Source organism: Dermochelys coriacea, chromosome 4 (genome assembly GCF_009764565.3).
Source record: "Dermochelys coriacea isolate rDerCor1 chromosome 4, rDerCor1.pri.v4, whole genome shotgun sequence".
Classification (NCBI taxonomy): domain Eukaryota; kingdom Metazoa; phylum Chordata; order Testudines; family Dermochelyidae; genus Dermochelys; species Dermochelys coriacea.
Genome location: NC_050071.1, coordinates 138969092 through 138991690, shown reverse-complemented (window position 1 = coordinate 138991690; position 22599 = coordinate 138969092). Strand labels below are relative to the sequence as shown.

The 22599-nt window shown below is 41.4% G+C and overlaps 1 protein-coding gene across 15 annotated transcripts in view; it reads left to right on the top strand.

Moving 5' to 3' along the window:
• Positions 1-22599, top strand: part of SLC4A11 (solute carrier family 4 member 11) — a 244348-nt gene that overhangs the window by 137813 nt on the left and 83936 nt on the right. For 10 of the 15 annotated variants that reach the window (XM_038399688.2, XM_038399686.2, XM_038399697.2 and 7 more), the window contains exons 4-6: positions 10982-11028; positions 15275-15506; positions 17405-17486. In XM_038399688.2, coding sequence (XP_038255616.1) covers positions 10982-11028; positions 15275-15506; positions 17405-17486 — 361 coding nt within the window. The remainder of the gene's footprint in view (positions 1-10981; positions 11029-15274; positions 15507-17404; positions 17487-22599) is intronic. The other 5 variants (XM_038399687.2, XM_038399689.2, XM_043512786.1 and 2 more) reach the window with 1 other exon arrangement.

Here is a 22599-nt window from a genome sequence, read left to right as displayed (position 1 = left end):
GTAGCTGTCTGTGAAAAGCTGGATGCCGTCTATGACAGAGTGTATTCTGGGAAAACTGCTCAGTGATAACAGGTAACTTTTATATTAGACTAATTCCCTTTTCTAATATAAGTGTAAAACCTGAAGTTGCATTTTTGTTTGTTTTTTGTGTGTAGTTTGAATACATTTGCTTTTTCTTATTTCATCTCTGAATCTGTGATTTTTCTATTAAACACACTTTTTTGTTAATTTTTACCTTAAGCGGGGTGGGTGGGTGTGTGTGTGTGTGTGTGTGTCAAAGTAAGCTGGTGTCTGGGGGGCTGGTTTCACGCTTTCGGAGGGTGGTGGTGGTGATGAACCAGAGGGGAAAAGTCAGAGTGTCTGTTAGTCAAGAACTCAGGAAGGATGGATTTGGGGAGACTTGAGAGCAGCAGGACTGTTGGGGTCACCCTGCAAGGAAAAGTGGGCTGGTGAGAGCCAGGGTGAAACTTTTATGCTTGGGGGCTGTTTACTGGTGTCCTGGCTCTGAGCCATGGCAGCATTAAGGCATCCAAAGTTACAAGGGAAGAGGTGACAGAACTCCTTACTGCTCTGGGAAATCCCCAGAACATCAGAATAAGGCACCCACCCCACTTTCAGTCTAGTACAAATAATAAGCACTTGTAAAAGCACCAAGAGCCATCGAGGATAGGAGCTTGAAAGAAGTATAAACTAACAGAGTAGAATTATGGACCTGGTGACAGCTCTGCTATGAACCCTTCTAGTTAATAACCTCATGTAATGGACGTACAGCTCAGTACATGCATAATTAGATACTCTTTGCTATACTTTTATTTTAAAATATCTTTGTGTGGGATTAAACAATGTTGAGCAACAGAGCATAGCATGGGCCATAAAATTATGGCAACTAATTAACTATTGTCATATAATTCTGTACCATAGGGAATGGTGTAGCTAAAAAATAGAATATACATTATAAAAAACCCCCTCATTTTTAGCTAGCCTGGTCATTACTGTCTAAATCAGCTTTTACCCATAGCCTAAATTAGTCTAGGTGCCCAGATACTAAAAGTTGGCTCAGTTTTGGCACTTGGGTCGCTGAACCTGTTCATACATGTGTGTTGTTTCCTTGTGGTTGCTGGAGAGCACCCAATACAACTCGTTTTTCAGCCCCTGGTATTATTTGAATATTGGATGCTATCGTCTTTGGCAGAGGTAAATAGGCTGTATTATTGAATGGCTGTGTTTTATTTATGGTAGGAAGGACTAGGGGTGATTACAGGTAGTTGCTTATATCTGCCTGGGGCCTTGCCATTGCTCATTGTGTAGACAAGGTTTTTTGGGAAGGTTCTGGGGAGTGTGGGGGGAGGGGGTTGATCTTCAGGCTGAATAAAAGAACAGTCTCAGCAAAGCTGTTGCCCTTTAGGATACTCTGGTTCTTAAAAACTTTTTTGGGAGATGGGAAAGTGGAGAAAGGTTCAGAGAAGGAACTGGTGGTGCTGGTGGGGAAATCCTGTTAGGGGTTTGCAGTGGAGGCTATACAGGGTTGGCAAGATCTCCTATAGGCTTGTTTTCAAGACTCACTTTAATATTTGCAAACATAAAAGCACAGGAGTTTACAGCATACTTGCATCTCTGGTTTCAGAGTAGCAGCCGTGTTAGTCTGTGTTCGCAAAAAGAAAAGGAGTACTTGTGGCACCTTAGAGACTAACAAATTTGTTAGTCTCTAAAGGTGCCACAAGTACTCCTTTTCTTTTACATCTCTGGGTAGACATGCACAATAAACGCAAAGAAATGCCCTTCTTACCTGCTTTCTATATAGACCTCTGTAACAATTCTGCCCAAGACCAAGTCTTTCCTCCCCTCCCCATTTTCCCTCTCTGATCTCCCATGTGGGGAGCAGTCTGTCCTCCACAGAATTAGTACCCCCTTTTTGCTCTATATCCAAGAGTTGCAGGTCCCAACAGAGCTTTCACCCTTGTGGAGTTAGACTCTTGCATTGTTCCCTGTAACCCCATGCTACAGAGGCCACAATAGTGGATCAAAGTAGGCAAAAAATGCCCAGGGAGAAAGGAGAACTCAAACCAGAGTGATCCATTCAGTTGGAGATTCATGAGCCTCATGGCTCTAGTTTCTATCATTTTATAATCTGTTTGCAAGCTGTACATTTCATAACTGCAAATACTTATTTATGCCCCTGACTGCAACAAGGAGCCTGAATGTTTGTGCTTGAAAGTTGAAGGGAAAAAATTCCTGGTTACTAGTGACTGGTGAAAAATCAATCCGAAGGAAGAATGTGGCTTTGTTAGAAATAATAATGGAACACAATTTACACTTCACAAGAAATTATAAAGATTGTTCCACCCTCTAGACAATAGACCATTCCTAGATACCGAGAGCCAACAGTTTCCTGTAATACACTCCAGAGACACACGCGCGTGCATACACTCGCCTGCTGCTTTACTAGCAAAACACAGCTTTCCAGCATGCTGTCAGGCCCCTGTTAAGATAATTTTTTTTTTTTTTTAAAAGGGGATGAGGAACGCTGTGGTGGCGCCAAGGAATTCCAGGGAGAGTAGTGGCCAGAGACAAGTGGTCTGGGCCTGACTGGGTATCCTTCTACACACAATAGTCACATTTCCTCACATGAATACCAAAGGCCTTTTTATGTCTATTGGCACAATGCTGACCCAGGGATTACATCTGATAACTCCTATTTTAGAAGTGTTATGTCAGTATGGGATGTTGGGCTCTTAGGGTTTCCTATACTATAATGGAAAGTGGACAATTGTGTTGTCACATTGCGGAGAGGGGTGGCCTCCCTTCGAGCTTCCTGATCAAGGTATTTTCAAAGCACTGTTTACAAACTTAACCGCCCCACCCCACACACACCCTCTTTTTGTGCCTAATGCAAGCATTTATACAAGAGGTATGTGCTAATTCTAGCTCCTTCACAGTGGATTTGCTTCGGAGGCAGCTGGGATGTATTTGTGAGATGTATTTGTGAGAGGTTTATTTAGTGCCCTATTTGAGCTGATTACCATTTTCAATGGAGTATTTTCCAGCACAAGGGTTAGGGCCAGATCAATAGACGATTTTTCTTGCAAGTATCAGAACCTGTTGTTTCAAGAGAATCTGCTCTGCATAGTGATTTGTGTCTGAACGTTTCATTTAATAACAGGAGTGTGGTGGTGTCTTTCTCTAGTTACAAGTACCTTTGTGCTTTTTCCCCTCTCCCGCACCTTCTGTGAGAGAAACTCCCAGTCAGAATTGATCAATCCAACACCTTACTCACTGTCCAGTTTTCCCTCAAAACTAACAGCTAGACAGACAGTGAGCTGTGTTCACCTGGCTAAGAACTATGCACATCCCATTAGATTTGTTACCCTGCTACCTTCCACCACCCCCAAGCTCACTTGTTTCTCTCTCACTCGTTTTGGCTCTTAAACTGTAAGCTATTTGGGGGAACGGTTATTGCTTATGTCAGAGGTTCTCAAACTGTGGTCCGTGGATAGTTCTAAAGTGCGCGCCACCCACCTAATTAGTGGAACAGGAGTGGCTCCACTAATTAGGTGCCTGGACCCTGGAGAAGATGCATGTGCTAGGTGAGGTGGTGGCCTTGGGGGAGATATGGGGTAGGTGGGAGGAGGCAGTGGGGTGAGAAGAGGGGGTGGAGGGAATTTAGGATGTGCGGGGCTGCGGAGGCCAGAGAAAAAAGGTGACTTTCCCCAGCTCCAGGCTGCGGCTGCTGGGGAGAGACACTGCCCCAGCCCCCCTTCCCAGCCTCAGCTTGGGGGCTGTCGCGGCAGGGGAGAGAGGGCACATCCATCGCATTAGAAAGGTAAGACTAGTGATATTAAAATATCAGTTGTGTGCCTTTATTTCTAAAACAAAAAAAGTTTAAGGTTTTTTTTTAATATAGCGCTTTTATCCAAAGCGCTTTACAACAGTTAGCTAATGGTACAAACAACATTTGGAAAGATCATGTACTCGATGCTTTTTTTTTTTTTTTTTTTTTTTTTTAAACCTTTGTCTTCACGAACAAGGTCAGCTCCCAGACTACTGCACTGGGCAGCACAGCATGGGGAGGAGGTGACCAGCCCGCTGTGGAGAAAGAAGTGGTTCGGGACTTTTTAGAAAAGCTGGACAAGCACAAGTCCATGGGGCTGGATGCACTGCATCCAAGAGTGCTAAAGGAGTTGGCGGATGTGGTTGCAGAGCCATTAGCCATTATCTTTAAAAACTCACGGCGATCAGGCGAGGTCCCGGATGACTGGAAAAAGGCTAATGTAGTGCCCATCTTTAAAAAAGGGAGGAAGGAGGATCCGGGGAACTACAGGCCAGTCAGCCTCACCTCAGTCCCTGGAAAAATCATGGAGCAGGTCCTCAAGGAATCAATTCTGAAGCACTTAGAGGAGAGGAAAGTGATCAGGAACAGTCAGCATGGATTCACCAAGGGCAAGTCCATGCGTCACTAACCTAATTGCCTTCTACTGTGAGATTACTGGCTCTGTGGATGAGGGGAAAGCATATAGTCTCCCACAGTATTCTTGCCAGCAAGTTAAAGTAGTATGGGCTGGATGAATGGACTACAAGGTGGATAGAAAGCTGGCTAGATTGTCCGTAGCGATCAATGGCTCCATGTCTAGTTAGCAGCCGATATCAAGTGGAGTGCCCCTGGGGGTTGGTCCTGGGGCTGGTTTTGTTCAATGTCTTCATTAATGATCTGGAGGATGGCGTGGATTGCACTCTCAGCAAGTTTTTAGATGACACTAAACTGGGAGGAGTGGTAGATACGCTGGAGGGTAGGGATAGGATACAGAGGGACCTAAACAAACTGGAGGATTGGGCCAAAATAACTCTGAGGTTCAACAAGGACAAGTACAGAGTCCTGCACTTAGGATGGAAGAATCCCATGCGCTGCTACAGACTAGGGACCGAATGGCTAGGCAGCAGTTCTGCAGAAAAGGACCTAGGGGTTACACTGGCCGAGAAGCTGGATATGAGTCAACAGTGTGCCCTTGTTGCCAAGAAGGCTAACGGCATTTTGGGCTGTATTAGTAAGAGCATTGCAAGCAGATTGAGGGAAGTGATTACTCCCCTCTATTCAGCATTGGTGAGGCCTTCTCTGGAGTACTGTGTCCAGTTTTGGGCCCCACACTACAAGAAGGATGTGGAAAAATTGGAAAACATCCAGTGAAGGGCAACACAAATGATTAGGGGCTGGAGCACATGATTTATGAGGAGAGGCTGAGGGAACTAGGATTATTTAGTCTTCAGAAGAGAAAGCTGCTTTCAACTACCTGAAAGGGGGTTCCAAAGAGGATGGATCTAGACTGTTCTCAGTGGTGGTAGATGACAGAATGAGGAGCAATGGTCTCAAGTTGCAGGGGGAGAGGTTTAGGATGGATATTAGGAAAAACTTTTTCACTAGGAGGGTGGTGAAGCACTGGAATGGGTTACCTAGGGAGGTGGTGGAATCTCCTTCCTCAGAGGTTTTTAAGGTCAGGCTTGACAAACCCTGGCTGGGATGATTTAGTTGGGGCTGATCCTGCTTTGAGCAGGGGGTTGGACTAGATGACCTCCTGAGGTCCCTTCCAACCCTGATATTCTATAATTGTATGATCATTAAATGGTCCACTGACATCCTCAGCAATTTTGAAGTGGTCCTAAAAAAAAAAAAATTGAGAACCACAGGCTTATATCGTACAGCACTTAATACAATGGGGCATCATCTGGTCTGCCGTAAGGTGCTACCACACTGTAAATATAAATCGTGATAGTGGCAGCAGCTGCATCACTTTGTGAGGATTGGGGATAGAGCGCCCAGAAAGCAAGTGTGAAAAATCAGGATAGAGAGTGCGGGGCAATAGGTGCCTATATAAGGCAAAGCCCCGAATATCGGGACTATAAAATCAGGATATCTGGGCACCTTAGTTGGGGACCAAATTTTACTCTTACACCTGAAAAATTTCATAGTTTGATCTAGTAACTAGATCCTTGTGAGGGAAGATGGAAGAATTATTCCTAGGGGCTAGGGTTGCCAACCCTCCAGGATTGGCCTGGAGTCTCCCGGAATCAGCACTGGTCGCCCAGCGCCTACAGAAAGCGATCCGGGAGATTTTAATAGGATATTTTAAGAAAATGACATTGTCATGGGGGGGGAGAGGAAGAGGGAATCTCCCGGAATAGTTTGTCAGAGTTGGCTACCCTACTAGGGGCTCTGATTTTAATTGGGGTTTAAATCCTCAAACTCATTTTTTCTCTCCAATGCCCAATCCAAATGTCACAATTAAAGTTACACTGGGGGTGGGAGGGAGAAGTTCTTGTGAAGCTGACTGCCTTTATCCCTTGTCCGTTTGCTGCTGTTAGTGCACTGCTAGAAATCAGGAAGACAGAGGCTCAGGTTTTCAATGCTGGCTGTCGACCAGCTTGCAAATGAAAGGCCCTCAGCTAAGTCACAGAGTGAATACTCATGGCTAACAGCAAAGCAGAAGAGCCGTTTGAGCACCCCTCTCAAGAACAGTGGCGTGAGTTGAGTTCCTGTCACTACTCACAGTGCCCCCACAAAAGTGTTGTCTACAAACTACAAAATGATGGGATGGCCATTGGTGCGGCAGTTCAGGGTGCATGGCAACTTTGTTAGAAATGTGTTTTGATTTGTTTGAGTCCGGGGGGGGGGGGGGAATCACCAGCCCAGATGCAGAATTATTAGCTTTTGTCTAAGTGCCCAAACATTATTGCTTCAAAAACTGAAAATAAGACTTAACTAGAAAATAATGAAATTGCTCTTATTTTGCTTAACTTTATTAGCTGGAGTTGACTTACTTTATTATGCTAGCACTTGGAGGAATCTATCAGGTTCTGGACTCTTTCGCTGTGGCTGCTGTACTAAAAAGCCACTTCCTTCCCCAAAGATCTTAAAATCTTAGAGTGGGTCTACATACAACTTGTGCACCGTCCCTTAATGTGGAGACGTCCCAAAAACGTGTGGTTGTGATTTTTGCAGACCCCAAAGGCCAGTCCTGGGGGCATAGTAGGGGGAAGGTAATTTGAATAAATGAATAGCTTTAGAAAAAGCGAGTGACAAGCAAGCGACAAGCTTTCAAACCTATCATTCGGTTTAAATGAGTTTTGTTTTCAAGACTGCCTCTGCATGGGAAAATTCTAGCAGTTCCTCTTTAAAAATGAAATCAGAAACTTTCTTTTGCATTTCCAGGTTGTCCCGATCATGAGAGGTTAGCAGGTTATGCAGAGAAAACTTTGTCTTCAGGTGCATAGAGTAAATGTCACAATAAACATCAAATTATCCTATTTATGAATCTTTGTCACATCAGACCCATTCTTGTTAAGCTATAGAAGCTAACCTGTCCTATTAAAGTCTGCTTGCCACTGCTGATGGTTGGAAAGAGACTTTGTCCTAGGTACTAGATAATACTATAATAAAATGAGAGAAGTGATGGTGCTCTGCTAGAAATTCTGAATGCCCCTATGCAAAGCTACAAGTGTGAATTCAGCATGGTGCAATTTGTCACGGTTACTGTAATAGTATTTTAAACTCCCGATGAACTTCTCACACCTAATCTGAGCAAACCAGTAGACTGTTGTATATCATACAAATCATAGTGTGTGATACCTAAGCATAGGTTCTGATGTACATCTGGGGTTTATTTGCTGATTTGTATTAATTAATTTTTTAAAAATCTCCGGACAAACTGGAGAACAGTTTAACAAATGCAAAGTTAGAATCCTTGTACTATTATTGGTTTCTGTTTGCTACATGCAGAGATAGGTAGAGGTAATGAAAGTACTAGAAAAATCTAATAAATATAACAGATTTTCAAACCACATTCTTGTTTGGGATTTTTAAAATTTCATTTTCAGCAAGGAGGAGCATAAAAAATAGAAATGAAAAGACAAAATGACCATGGTATATTTTTTTTTATTCTTAGATATTTTCTAAAATCCTATTTTCCCCCATCCTCCTGTTTTTGTATGAAATTATTTTATGTAACTGCCTCAAGCTGTTCAAATTAGTTTTGTGTTTGATGCATTTTGTTTAGCTCTAATTCTATGCTGTGTCTGCTCAGTCTGTTTACCTAGATACCCATCACTGGGGTATTTAAGCACCAAGAGCCAGTAATCCAAGAAAACACACAAAGACAAAGGCCACTAAGAAGCTCCTGCAACACACGTGCCCCAGTGTGTTAGCTATGTTCATTCAGTATCAGATTCAAGAATTACGCTCAATCAGAACAGGACACTGTTATTAACAAGGAAGACTTGCATGATATGCTTCCTTTCCTGGGAAAGAATCCAAGCTGTGTTCTTGGATACTGTGATGAATGAGGCTCCAGGCCTTATAAAACTTCCATACATTCCTTAGGATATTTGATGAGAAGTTTAAATGGCCCTGGTCCAGAAGATGTAATCAGAGATGCTTTTGATGATGAAGCAAAAGAGTTCATTCAAGAAGATTACTTGAGAGAATTGCTGATGGTAATTGGACTGGTTTACTGCTGAGTTGTTAGATGAGCTGAATAGAGGGTTATGAAGTGACAAAGGGTAACTTCAATTATATTGGATTCATGCACATCCTTAAGGATGGATCGAAGGACTGACTGCAGATAATCAAACACCGACAGATCTATTTTATTTTGAGTCTCACTTAATTTCTTTGGGTGTGTTTTTTTTTTTTTTTTTTTTTTTTAAACTGGAGCCACCAATTGCATGCTTTCAGCTTTTGCATTCCTCTCTATTTTTACTGATTCCACGTCTCTCTAGCACACTTCTACCTGTGTAATTAGACTGTCAGTGGAGGGTATTGTAAAGGGAAAGCATTTGGGAATAATGAAGAGCGAATATAAAAGCCTAGGGAAACTGCTCGTTGTTTCTAGTCACTGGAGGCTTACATTTTTATACTGCATGCCATTTTTAAGTAAAGATGACTTTTATAAATCAAATATTCCTGGCAAAGATATTTTAACAATCATAACTTTCATATGGGGACTTGCATAATCTATAACACTTCAAAGTTAATTCCACTTTAATACTAGTTGATTGATGAAAGAAATGGGTGTAGCCTCTGCACTCTGAGAGTTTCTATGGTAAATAGTTGTTGTTGTTATGACATCTGAACTGCCTTGTAATATTTCATTGTGCTTACAGGGGTGCATGTGCAGGCTTGTCTTCCCTGTAGAGTTAACTTGATTTGTAACTCACGTGTTGCCGCAACTCGAGGTCCATCCACAGACACTAAACCCCTAACTCAAGTGTGGTAGTGCTTTTAACTTGAGGGGAATATAGGCTAAAGCTCAATTGTGCACAACTTGTCAGCTGCTAATAAAATCATTCTTTGCACCGAGCCATTCACTTTCTGTAACTCCAGTGTTCTACAGAGTGGCAGCTCTCTCTAGAGTGTGGATAACTCAAGTTAACTCTGCAGTGAAGACATAGCCTGTATGTCTAATAGACCTCATCTTCTGCTGGTGTCAATCAGCTTTATTTCCACTGAAGCTCATGGAGTTAAGCAGAGCACCAGTTGAGGACGTGGCTGGTAAATGAGGGGGAGTGGATCAAAAATATTTTGCATATAAAAATAAGATAATAGAAGCAGTTCAGCCATTTAAAGATGTGGTTTTTAAAAACAGCCAATTTAGAAAAGATTACTAGCTTTTAATGGCCCTGATTGCAGTCTACCCAGTCATGGCTCCACATACAGAAGTTCTCTTACACTTTTTGCTGCTTCAACAAAGGCGTGTTCCGTATTTCCATTGAACTCCATGGCAGTGTGGAAGAGTTATTTCTGCATTTTCACTGTATTTTTGTGTCCTAAAACAATAAAGTACTGAAAATACAGTGGTGCTTTAGAAGAAAGGATGAATTTTTAACAGAAGTCACAATACCGACAGATATGAATTCAGACCTCTGAAATATAGGGCAGACATTTTTTCTACTGGCCATTCAACTGTCTTTGGTTAACATACATGGGAAATTACTTATTACTTGGTACATGAGAGAGGAATACTTTTTAAATTTTTTTTATTTTTAATATTACAGTACAAATGTATGGAGGCCTAGAGTGTTTCCTACTTCATGCCAAGAGCTATAGATATGCAAAATTTTCTTAATTGATTATTAATTTATTTTGCTATTTGGAGAGGCTTGAAAGTAGGAATTTCCTATGCTTTGCTTTTCAGTTCTCCATAATTTAGGTAACAAATTAAAAATCGCTTTAATATATATTGTGTGGCTAGCAAACAGAGGTAAGAATTTAGAATACAGAATCACATTAAAATGACTTTTTCAGTGCCTTTTTAGGTGTTCATAAGTTTCCTATCACTTTGGTATCTAATGCGTGTAATATTACACAAAAAATAAGTCTACAAAAACTCCAAAAATAGTTTGGAGTGCTTGGTCTTGTCAAGGTAATGCCATAGAGTTCGATCCTTTACAAGTTGGTGGTGGTGATGTTTTCCCATCCTGTCTCCAAGTCGTCATGTCACTGTCAGAACTGCTCCCATAGTGGGAGTTTTTTGCATTAATTACTGTGAATGCATGGTTGGACTCTAAATGCGGAACTATTCTTGATCCTTTGAAATATTTTGTCAGTAAACCTGAATGAGACACAGATGCATGGGATATAGTTACCATATTTTACCTACTGGATGGGATTAGGTGAAAATAATCTTGTCACTAATGGAAAAAATCATATTTTTGCAGAACCTTGAAGCATTTTGCTGACTTATTTCCATTTTTTTTGTTGGTTTCAATAATAAAGAAAATTTCTGCACACTGAATAGCTCTTTTGTTGCCGCAGTCACAAATTTGTCTGCAAAGATTATTAAATGTTGCCGACGTCAGACCAAAAAGCTTCATTTGTCAGTAGAATGATAAACTTTCACCTAACATTATATTGTAGCATATTTGCAAAGCTTTCATTTGATGCCTGTTGCTTGTCAGATACGTATGATTGTAATGTTTTTCTCAAATTCTTTTCCAGTAGAAAGTGAAAGTGCTGGCTGTGTTTTGTTACATACATCTAGAAAGGTAAGTAGCAGTTCTGTTTACCTGGTTAATCCTTTTTAACTCGCTCCTGTAAGCGAGTCATAACATGCTAATAGAAAAAGTAAGGTTGATCATTTCTTCTTTCTGGCCTAATCAGAAGACATTTAAATGCCTTGCTCTCTCGGAATACCTTTTGTTTCTATTTACCTCCAAAAAGCCATGAACTGTCCTCCTTCTCCAAACACAATTTCTTTTGTCATCAGCATTTAATATCCTTATTACTGGGCCATATTAATTCATCACTTGCTCTCGTGAAACTGCCTGAAAGGTGGTCCACGCCTACACACAGCAATACAGTCTCCTTAGCTTGCCTCAAACTTAAAAACAAAAGCACCCAATAGACATTGTAACTGTGTGATTCAGTTTCCTGTTTATCCCAGCTAATCAGATCTGCCTTCAGGAGGTTCAGCAGGAGTGAACTCCCTTGAAGCAGTGTAGCCAAAGAGGATTATTGTCGAATGTTTGTTTTGCATTTAGTTATGAGGCCATAACACGTTAGTGCCAACAGAGAAATGAGAAAATTCATATAGAAACCACATTACTGCAAACAATTTTAATAAATAGGTAAATCAACCAGAAAGCGTGTTGCAAAGGAAATGGAAACTTATCCAATATAACTTACAATCTAGAATCTTGGCAATCCGGTAGGATCTGAAAACTGAGAGAGAGACAGTCTAAATTCATGGTGTTCCTTTTCTAAATCTTCTTGACTCATTCCCCAATTTTCTATCTGCCCACGAGCTCTGAAGTAAGTTTCACTAGTCCTTCAAAACCCAATAGGTTACGTAAATAGAATTATTAAAACTATTATAATTTTGGGCCAGATTTTGAAGTTTGCGTTCTTTATGTGCAGAAATCTGTATTTAGACACTAAGTGCCTGTTTTAGGCACTTAAAAGCTGATTTAGGTGCTTGAAACCATATCCGTGTTTAGGCACTCTAATTTAGCATTTACATACCTAAAATGGGTATTTAGATGCCTAACTTCAGGCACCCATGTTTGGAAATTGCTTTAAATGGTTTGACTTCCCCCCTCCACAAAAAAAAACAAAAATGTTTTGGGTGCTAAACAGAATAAAACAAATAGTCTCTTAAAACACAAACTATAACCACAAAAGAGAGTTTCTTTTTAGAAAGAAGAAACAAAAGGAAGGCAGCAGTGAATATATAGCAGTTTGCTTTTTGAATTGAAAGATGTATCTCACTTATTTGTATACAGGTAGCACTTAAAGGATTTTAGGGCATAATTACCATTATTTATTATTCAATCTGTCATATCTACTTTGGCCAGGATTAGCTAAGGATTCTGTAGCCAATTTGCTTGACTCCAGAGGAGGACTGGTTCAGAGGCCTTGTGATGCTGTGCTCAGATGTGATGGTGTAAGAGACATAGATGCACCTAGACCTGTGGTTCTCAACCTATTTATCATTGTGGGCTGCATATGCAGCTCTCCATGTTTTAAGGGGGGAGAGGGTGCATCCACACAATATATACAATACATGTGTGGCCCTGAGGATGTCACGTGGACTGCAGTTGTGTGCTGACTGGGCCCGTGGGTTGAGAACCACTGACCTAGAGAGAATGAATATATTTCTCTTCCCCCCCCCCTTTTTTTTTAAACTGGATTCTCACTTTTGTTCGGTATTTGCTTCCTTCGCTGTGAATGCCAGAGTAGTCCGCGCTCAAAGCATCTTGCAAGTCATGGGCCACCAAGTTATTTGGGTTGCTCAGGGTAGGGGTGGGGAGTTGCTTTTCTGCCATTCTCCCACACTAACCCTTCTCTGCATCCCCAAAGTCCCCAGGTAGAACGCATTCAGAGCTGTCACCATCTTGTTTTCTGAAAGACACTGCTGTCCTTCAGGGCACCCTTCCCCGGCCAGCCACCTGCTGTGCTGGCTGAATGTGTGCCTCCTTCCCCACCAATCAGGAGCAGGCAGAGTTGGCTTAATTTCTTTTTTGACAGAGGTGATGCGAGTGCCATTGTCCTCTACTAAAGTCTCTTTCTCTGTGGCTGGAGCCTCCCTTCTCTTTGTATACCCCAAAGATCAGAGAACGCCCGAAGGCAGTGGATGGAGGGGTAGCAGTGCAAAGGGTGAGGGGGGGTTGGGAGACCAACAGAAGGGCATAAAGAAGAGGAAACGTGGTATGTTGTGACCTTTTTGACTGGGGGCATGTGGCACCCCTGCTGTGACTCTTGGTGAGTTATTTAAAGACTGGCCACTTTTCACTGAGATAAATTCCAAAGCCTTGTACCTGCTAGAATGCACAGGCAGATTGCGATCTCCCCGGGACAGGTGATGGCATCACAGATAGCTACAGCAGAGCAGTACTTCCTTATGCTCTTGTAGGTGTTCTGCCATCAGCTACTGGCAGGGAAAATCAGAATGCTGAATGTGTTTTCTCAGCAGGTATGTCACGAGAGAACTGATCTGTTTTTCCAATTTAAAAAAAAAAAAATCTGTCTGGTCCAAATTGCATGTGGAGCATTGATCACTACTAGCTGTTGTCTGTCATTCAAATCTGTGAGTATATTGTAGTGATTTTTAAAGAAGAATTAAATTCTTAATGCTTGCTTTCCAGTTGAACAAGTTACAGCTTTAGACTGGGTACTTGTCATCTTGCTATTGAAGTGTTTTCAATTCAGGCCAGTTCTCTGGAATGGACCAATGCCTTTGCTTTTTTCTCTTTTGAGACATATTTTAGTATCTAGTCTTGGACAGTAGCTCATGGCAGATACATGAGAGGAGTACATAAATTTCTATAATGCAGCTATTCGTGTAGTCCTCTACCATCTACAGAGAGGAAATACTTCTTGCCTCCAGCTGGTGATCAGCTTATGCACTGTAAGCATGAGAATCAAAGAAGCCAAACATATTGTTGGCAGGATTTGAACCTGCTTATGAGAACCCCAATCAGTTGAGTGAATTGCCTCAAGCAACCTCGACAATGGGAAAACTAGGAAATAATGCTCCTGAGAATAAATTTTTGGAACACGTTTTTGAAACTTTCTTGAAGCATTTGTGAGCAGATGTAATCACCAAAGCCGCAGTAGCCCAACAGATAAAACTCCTTTTGGGCCTGGTTGATAATTCACATTTATTGTTGTTGGCTGTGGAGCCATGGATATCACTTGTGAAGGGGGAAAGCAATTTTAATTATGTTCTTTCATTCCTGTAAACACAACACATTCAAAGACTCTTTGTTTCACTCTTACAATGAAGACAGCTTGCTTTTTGCAATGTTGTAATTGCACTTTAGGAATATAAAGAATTATTTTTTCTTCCTCTTATAACGACTGTCTTGTTATGAGGCTTTTTCAGTTTTCATTAAGAAGATTCCAGCATAAAGCATCCCATTGTGACTTACACATTCTCTGTCTAAATTATTCTGTAAGAAATTGATTGATGCAAAGTAAAACAGTGTTCATTGCAATGGATGTGTTGCTTGTACTGACAACTTGATAATTAAAGTCATTAGTAAAATGTTAGTTACATGTTGATTGATCTATACATGGAAAAGGAAAAGAGTTGCATTTGTCATGTATGAGACAAATGTGGACCCCCAACAATAAGGATATAGCGTTACATTTTTGAAAGTGCTCAATTCACTTTTTCAAAGGTGTGTGACTTAGGAGCCTAAATCTGATTGATTTACTATCAGATTTACACTCCTATAGGCCTAACTCACTCTTTGAAAATGGGACTTAGGAACCATTTAGCACAAGTATTTAAAATTTGTATTTTTATATATGTCCTTTTGCCAGAACTTTGCCTGAAGCACCAGTAGAATTGTAAATGCATTGCAGGATCTATTTGATTGTGTACATACTGTGGTCCGATTATTTTTTTTCTTTTAACAAGAACCCGCAATTTCCACTGATGTGAGCTGGAACAGCAGGTTCTCAGTTCAATGATTTAACTGAATTATTTAACTAAGAAAAAATTAACCTATGGAGTTACCAGTGTGCTGCTGCTCGGCTGTGGTCAAGCCTGGTTGTGTTCTCAGTCTCTATTTCTATGACTTTCCTGTCTGTGAGTGGGATTCTGTGGAACTCCTACTGTCCCGCGGGATGTGTGGCACAAAATCTTCAGATTTGTGTCAGTTTTACAGCCCGAACAAACTGCATATGTGTGGCTAACTATACAGGCGGTCAGGGTGCTCTAGTAGTTCATTGGTACATATAGCGTGAGTATGAAATGTCTAATGAGAGAACCTTTCCCTAACGCAGTACCTGAAATTAAAGAATTTTGAGGAAGAAGTCAGAGCCCACCGTGACCTGGATGGGTTCCTGGCCAGAGCTATCATCATACTGGATGAGACAGCAACCTCCTTGGATGATGTCCTTCGAGAGATGCTGAAACACTTCGCTGAAGATTCTGACAACACGGAGCCAAGCTGCAACTTTGACAAAATAATGAGCACTTTATTCACCGATTCGGGAGCCCCCAGAGAAGGGAATGGTAACTACCTCTTCATTTATTGTAGCTGTACAGTTTCTACTTGAGCTCCATGTTTTGACTCTTATGAACAACATCTAAATTGCTTTGTATCATTTTCATTATTGCTTATGAGTCTTGATATTCACTGCTTGTTCCCCATGACCACACGCTCCTGTGTTGTGTGTCATGCCGTTGGCAACATTTATATCTGAGTCACTTATTAATGTGGTAGCTGAGTTATCCCATGTTTGTCTGTCTGTCTGAATTGTTAAGATACATTTTATACTTAAACTGGAATATTGACTTTGTGTCTAAGTTAAGTCATATTGGTTCAGTCTGAAGGGATGGGTCATCATCAACATTGAAGTGCTCTTTGTATTTCATTACCCTTTGGTCTTGAATATTTCTCTTTCTGTAAGAGCTTGTTTGTTTGTGGTGTTCATTAGAGTCCCTTCGGGACTGGTACCACTTGCTCCCAGAAACACTCAGCTTTGCCATGGGAATCTCTCTAAACCTAAAATCACCCAACTTGACACATGCTTGTGAATTCCTCCATGGCTCCGCTGAAATTCTGTGTGGTTGCAAATATCTAACCAGTTGAGGAGACCTGGACAGAACTTCCTTTGGAGCCATTTAACATTGTTTCTTAGTCAAATGAAAACAACGAGGAGTCTGGAACATATGTAGCTCTGCAGTTTCTCTTCATTTGCAAATTTAACACCATTAATTTGGGCTTGAATAGGGACTGGGAGTGACTGGCTCACTACAAAAGCAATTTTCCCTCTCTTGGTATTGACACCTCCTCATCAATTATTGAGTGGACCACATCCACCCTCATTGAATTGGCCCTGTCAACACTGGTTCTCCACTTGTAAGGTTCTCTTCATGTGGCAGTATGTTTATGTCTGCATCTGTAATTTTCACTCCATGCATCTGAAGAAATGGGTTTTTTTACCCACGAAAGCTTATGCCCAAATAAATCTGTTAGTCTTTAAGTTGTCACCGGACTCCTTGTTGTTTTTGTGGATACAGACTAATACGGCTACCCCTCTGATACTTGACAATCAAATGAAAGTGACAGGAGACAGTTCCTCTTTTCCAGAGATTTGGTGTGATGCCATAGGAGCAACGCTAGCTGGCCTTCGGCATAAGATGCTGGAGCCAGTGATGAAATCGTACTCAACCATGTAACAGTACGCGATCTGGAGGGCTGGGTGCCGGTGCCATTACCCTTGAAACACTAGCAGAATGAAGATGCATTGATTGCAAGCATCCTTGTGCATTTTAGAATCTCTTCTTTGAGAATAAAATATTTACGTGACTATACAAATGTGTGTTACTTAAAATATAGCGGTCCCACCTTTAATTAATTTAATTAACAAATTTGACAAGACTCCTGAGTGAGTAGCACATATGTTCCTGCTTTGGTTATTCCATGCTAAGCGTTCATTTGTTCATACATAGCTATATGTAATACAGATTTCCTGCCTCTTTTCAATGGCAATTGAACATAAAGTTCTAAATTGTTCCACAGAACAAGCAATGGGAATAAAATAGTCTGACCAAGGATAAAATTTCCTCTTTTGATAATTGGAGTTAGCTTACCCTTATTTTTTTTCTATAAAAGAGGCCTTATAGCCTGACGCTGTCAGCTTTATTACAAAGAGAAGACCATTGCCATTCAAGGCTGTAAAATGTCTTTTAAGGACAGTATTTGAAAACATCAGGTTGAGTGTTTCTATCTTTTATCCTTTTTTCATGTGCATCAATCCAATCAGCAGATAAGCAAATAAAAGTGCAGTATTCATGCCAGTACTTCGACAGTGTTTTCCATCAGAACTCTGCATGAGTCTTCTTTGATGAGTAACAATTTTCAGTACATTTCTAAGTGTCTTTTTTTTTTTTTTTCTTTTTTCTAGTTCACCTCCTATCCGATACAATTCAGGGGGTCACAGCAACCGTCACAGGAGTTCAATATCAACAGTCCTGGCTCTGTATCATGTAAGTACATCAGACTATTGGGAACCCTTCTGGGCTGCTCAGAACCAGAAACATTTTTTCCTGTACAAAACAATATGTATTGCACTTTATAAATGAGAATTTACTCCCTTCTGCTCATGGGCACATAATAATAATAATAATAATAATACTGTGCACTACCTTCCATCCAAGGATCTTCAATTGCTTTTTCAAACACTAATGAATTAAATTTCTTAGCCCTGATATGTTGTACTGTGAATGTTCCCCATTTTACAGATGGGGAAACGGAGACAGACAGTTTAAGTAATTAATGAAGGTTGCACAATATTTTTTACCTCTCTGTACGATATTAGACAAAATATTGCTGGAATACTGTGCCCAGTTCTGGTACGCACATTTTTAAAAGGATATTGAGAAATTAGATAGGTTCATGATCTGGAAAACATTTGTTACAATGAGACACTTGAGCAGCTCAATCTGTTTATCATATCTAATATGAGATGAGTAAGAGACAGTTTGATCATTGTCTACCCACTACCTACCCAGAGGGAGGAGATCTGACGCCAAAGGGCTCTTTAATCTGTCAGGCAAGGGCATACGGAGACCAGCACCTGGAAGCTGAAGTGAGATGCACGTATTTAACAATGAGGGAATTAAATATTGAAACAGAATATCAGGGGATGTGGTCAACTCCATCACTTGGCATCTTTAATTTAGGACTCTGTGTTTCTATGAAAGATATATTTTAGTTCAGCCACAAATTGTTGGGCTGGCTGAAATAACTGGGTGAAATTCTATGGTCTGTGTTATGCAGGAAATCATACCTAGGTGATCACACTGGTCCTTTCTGGAATTAAAAAACTATTAATCTAGAAGTCACTGACTGATCTGGGAAAAGAACTCTGATCTTCTAACTTCATCCTCTGCATTACCACACGCTCATGTGTCTTTCAAACATAGGTTTAGAAAAGGTGTAATAATGTCATTGGTAATTATATGTGCGTATCAAGAGGAGAATATATATCCCTGATTAGTCTGATAGATTGCTGAAGAGTGCCTGAGAAAGTCATCATGAGAAGTCTTCTGTTTCAAATTGAAGTGGATATTGTGGTGGTATTGAGGATTTCCATTCCTCTGGTGGTAATTGTCCTCATCTCTGGACCCTGCTACTGCATCCATTCTCTGATGTTTGTTCTTAGTTCATAAATCTATCAGAGGTTTGGTTTGGTTGTGTGTGTTTGGTTGGGGTATTTGCCTGTTTTATAAAAGTGTGTGTGTTACAGAGAATGACTCTTCAGAGATAATTAAATATATTGCATATTATACAGCTTTCCGGTGTTAATTTGTTGTATGAAATTAAGAGCGAATTATTTGTAGCATTGTCCTATGCAAGTATATGCACTGTTGTTTACTGACCAGTCTACAAGTTGAACATGTATATAGAACCCCACATCTAGGCACATGGGTATTTGATGCATAATTATTTTACTTTAGTAAGTTACGTGCTACTGATTCAGTATGGTTGAAGCAGTGTTTCATCCAGGGAACTCTGGGGGGTGGGAGTTGAATTGTGAGATTGTAATGTAATGCATTTTCAGCCTGTTACCACCTGTAGACTAGAATAGTGCTCACAGCCCCTCCAACCCCCCAGTACGAGTGTTTTGGATCACTAGGTCTGCATATGTGCCACGGTGACTGAACACGTTCAGAAGACTAACGATATTTTACTTACCTGTTGGGGAAAGGATTTACTGTCTTTAGGCAACTGGGCAAATAGAATTTTTCAAGGCTTACATTAACCACATCTTCATGGAAGGCTTTTCTCCTTTTGAGCCATAGTTTGGTGATGCATTTCCTTCTTGCTGGTGCCTTGGTAGGTTTTGGAGAACAGATGGTTTATCATCACAGCGTATGCTGAGGGAGATATGTGTGTATATATATGTGTATATATATGTGTGTGTGTGTGAGAGACCACAATGTTCGGATCCGTTGCAGAAGATGGGTTGGTAACCTGCTTGCCAACATCCTTTTCAGCAGAGGGTAGAGCCTGATATAAGTTCATTAGTAATTAACAACATGATTGATTTAGTTTAGAATTCTCTCCATATTGGTGTGCACAGTTTGCAGGATGTCTGTCGAGAAATCATCACTTTTGGCACCTCGAAATTCTGGTAAACCCTAAGAAAGCTCTTCTCTTCTTTACCTTGTTCTGTCACATCACGCATCCACTCCCTAAGTTGAAGCTGTCTTTATTTGCTGAGTTATCTCCAGAAATAGGCACCTGTGTGCTGTATGGGGACCATACAAGTACCTAGACTGTAAACTCTCCATCTATTTGTACAATGCCTAGCAGAATGAAGTCCTTGTAAATGACTAGGGCTTCTAGGCCCTATGGTAATACAAATGATAAATCATCATAATACTGTCAAGACAGTAAATTAGATTATAAACTCTTTTGGGAGAGAGACCTTGTTTTTTATGTCTATAAAATGTCATGTACGCTACAGGACTGCATAAATAATATAGTTCCTTTACTACTATTGAGAGTTGCATAGAGCATGGTAATACGTCCTTTAGAAAGGTCTGTGTTTCTGAATGTTTGTGGTTCATTTCCAAACAGACCATGGTTTGCTGTATGTTTTCCCAGTTTCAAGTCTGAGGGTTGGTATAGAGGCATCAGTGGTTTTAATATGTTTGATCTATAAAGTATCCATAAATGGCATGGATTTCAGTGAGGAAGCTGGAAGAGCTATTCCTTCCCCCCACCTCAATAGAAGTCCCATTAATATGTGTGGAACAGTATCTGATATCCAAACTAGGGATAATAAACATAAACATACTAGGGAAATGCAAACTAGAGGGAGCTACTATAAGGTGGGTGCATAATTGGTTGGAAAACCGTTCCCAGAGAGTAGTTATTATTGGTTCACAGTCAACCAGTTCTGGGTTTGGTTCTGTTCAATATCTTTATCGATGATTTAGATAATGGCATAGAGCAGTGGCTCTCAACCAGGGATCCGGGGCCCCTTAGGGGGTCGCGAGCAGGCTTCAGGGGGTCCGCCAAGCAGGACCAGTGTTAGACTTCCTGGGGCCCCGGGCAGAAAGCCAAAGTCCCTCTGCATGGGGCTGAAGCCCTGAGCCCCGCCACCTGGGGCTGAAGCAGAAGCCTGAGCAACTTAGCTTCATGGTGCCCCCTGTGGCATGGGGCCTTGGGCAATTGCCCTACTTGCTACCCCTGAACACCAGCCCTGGCTTTTATATGCAGAAAACCAGTTGTTGTGGCACAGGGCTGTGGAGTTTTTATAGCATTTTTGGGGGGCTTCAAAGAAAAAGGTTGAGAAGCCCAAGCATAGGGAGTACACTTATGAAGTTTCAGAGTAGCAGCTGTGTTAGTATGTATTCGCAAAAAAGAAAAGGAGTTCTTGTGGCACCTTAGAGACTAACAAATTTATTTGAGCATAAGCTTTCGTGAGCTACAGCTCACTTCATATGAAGTTTGTGGACAGTACCAATCTGGAAGGGGCTGCTTTGGTGGATAGGATTATCATTCAAAATGATCTGGACAAACTGAAGAAAATAGGATAAAATTCAATAAGGACAAATGCAAAGTACTGTAAAAGCTCTTTTATCCAGTACTGCACCAACCGGCAAGCTCTCTAAACCGGCATTGCTGATCTGCACTGAAAGTCCAGTTTATAGTGCGGTTGGTGGGGGCCGTCAGGGGGCTGAGACATAGGAGGGGCTGTTGGGCACGCTCTGGGAGGGAGTTTGGGTCCAGGAGGGGGTTTGGGGAGGAGATTGGGGCTCAGGGTGCTGGATCGGGGGATGCTCACCTCCAGTGGCTCCCCATAAGTACCTACCCGTCCCTGCTGTTGCTGGTGGAGGTGCGGCCAGGTGGCTCTGCAGGCACGTTGCCTTCGTCCCCCATCCCTGAGCACTGGCTCCACAACTCCCAGCCCATTGGCCAGGAACCGCAGCCAGTGGGAGCTGCAGGGGGCGGCGCCTGCAGACCAAGGCAGCAAGACACAAGAAGTAATTCTTCCACTCTACTCTGCGCTGATTAGACCTCAACTGGAGTATTGTGTCCAGTTCTGGGCACCACATTTCAGGAAAGATGTGGACAAATTGGAGAAAGTCCAGAGAAGAGCAACAAAAATGATTAAAGGTCTAGAAAACATGACCTATGAGGGAAGATTGAAAAAATGGGTTTGTTTAGTATGGAAAGGAGAAGGCTGAGAGGGGACATAGTAACAGTTTTCAAGTACAGGTTGTTATAAGGAGGAGGGAGAAAAATTGTTTTCTTTAATCTCTGAGGATAGGACAAGAAACAATGGGCTTAAATTGCAGCAAAGGCAGTTTAAGTTGGACATTAGGAAAAACTTTCTGTCAGGGTAGTTAAGGAGTGGAATAAATTGCCAAGGGAGGTTGTGGAATCTCTGTATAACCTGCTCTTAAAAATCTCCAATGACCAACACCTGTCAGGATGGTCTAGATAATACTTAGTCCTGCCTCAATGAAAGGGACTAGACTAGATGATGTCCTTTTGAGGTCCCTTCTAGTCCTATGATTCTATCTTCCAATCTACTAGCAGTTTTTATGTGGCTTGCCTGCTATTTGGTGAAGTCTGGGAGTGCTTGCGCCCAGTTTCATGCTATCTGTAGACCTTACTGGAGCCCTAGGCGTAATTAAGTGCGAACCAAAGGCTGGGAACCAGAGTAGGCCTGGCCTTGGCAAAATAATACACTAGGTATTGGCTACCCAAATAAGCACATTCCTGACCTGAGAAGATGGTACAGGAACAAATACCCAGAGTTCTCAAGTAACTACTTCTAAACATTGTTTAGAGATGGTGCAGGAACACACTGACCCCTCGTAAGATAAGAATGGGATGATAGGACAATGAATAAGGATGTTTTGCTTGAACTAACAGGCACACGGATAAGGGTGGTATCTAACAACATCTGGAGTGTCATATGTAACTTGTTTGTATCAATGTAGGAGGGGCGTCTTTGTTTAGCCTAGGTGACGAGATCCCGGTGTACTGACTGAGCGGGTACCTTGTCACGAGCGTGTGTGTGTGTGTGTGTGTGTGTGTGTGTGTGTGTGTACCTGAATCATAGAATATCAGGGTTGG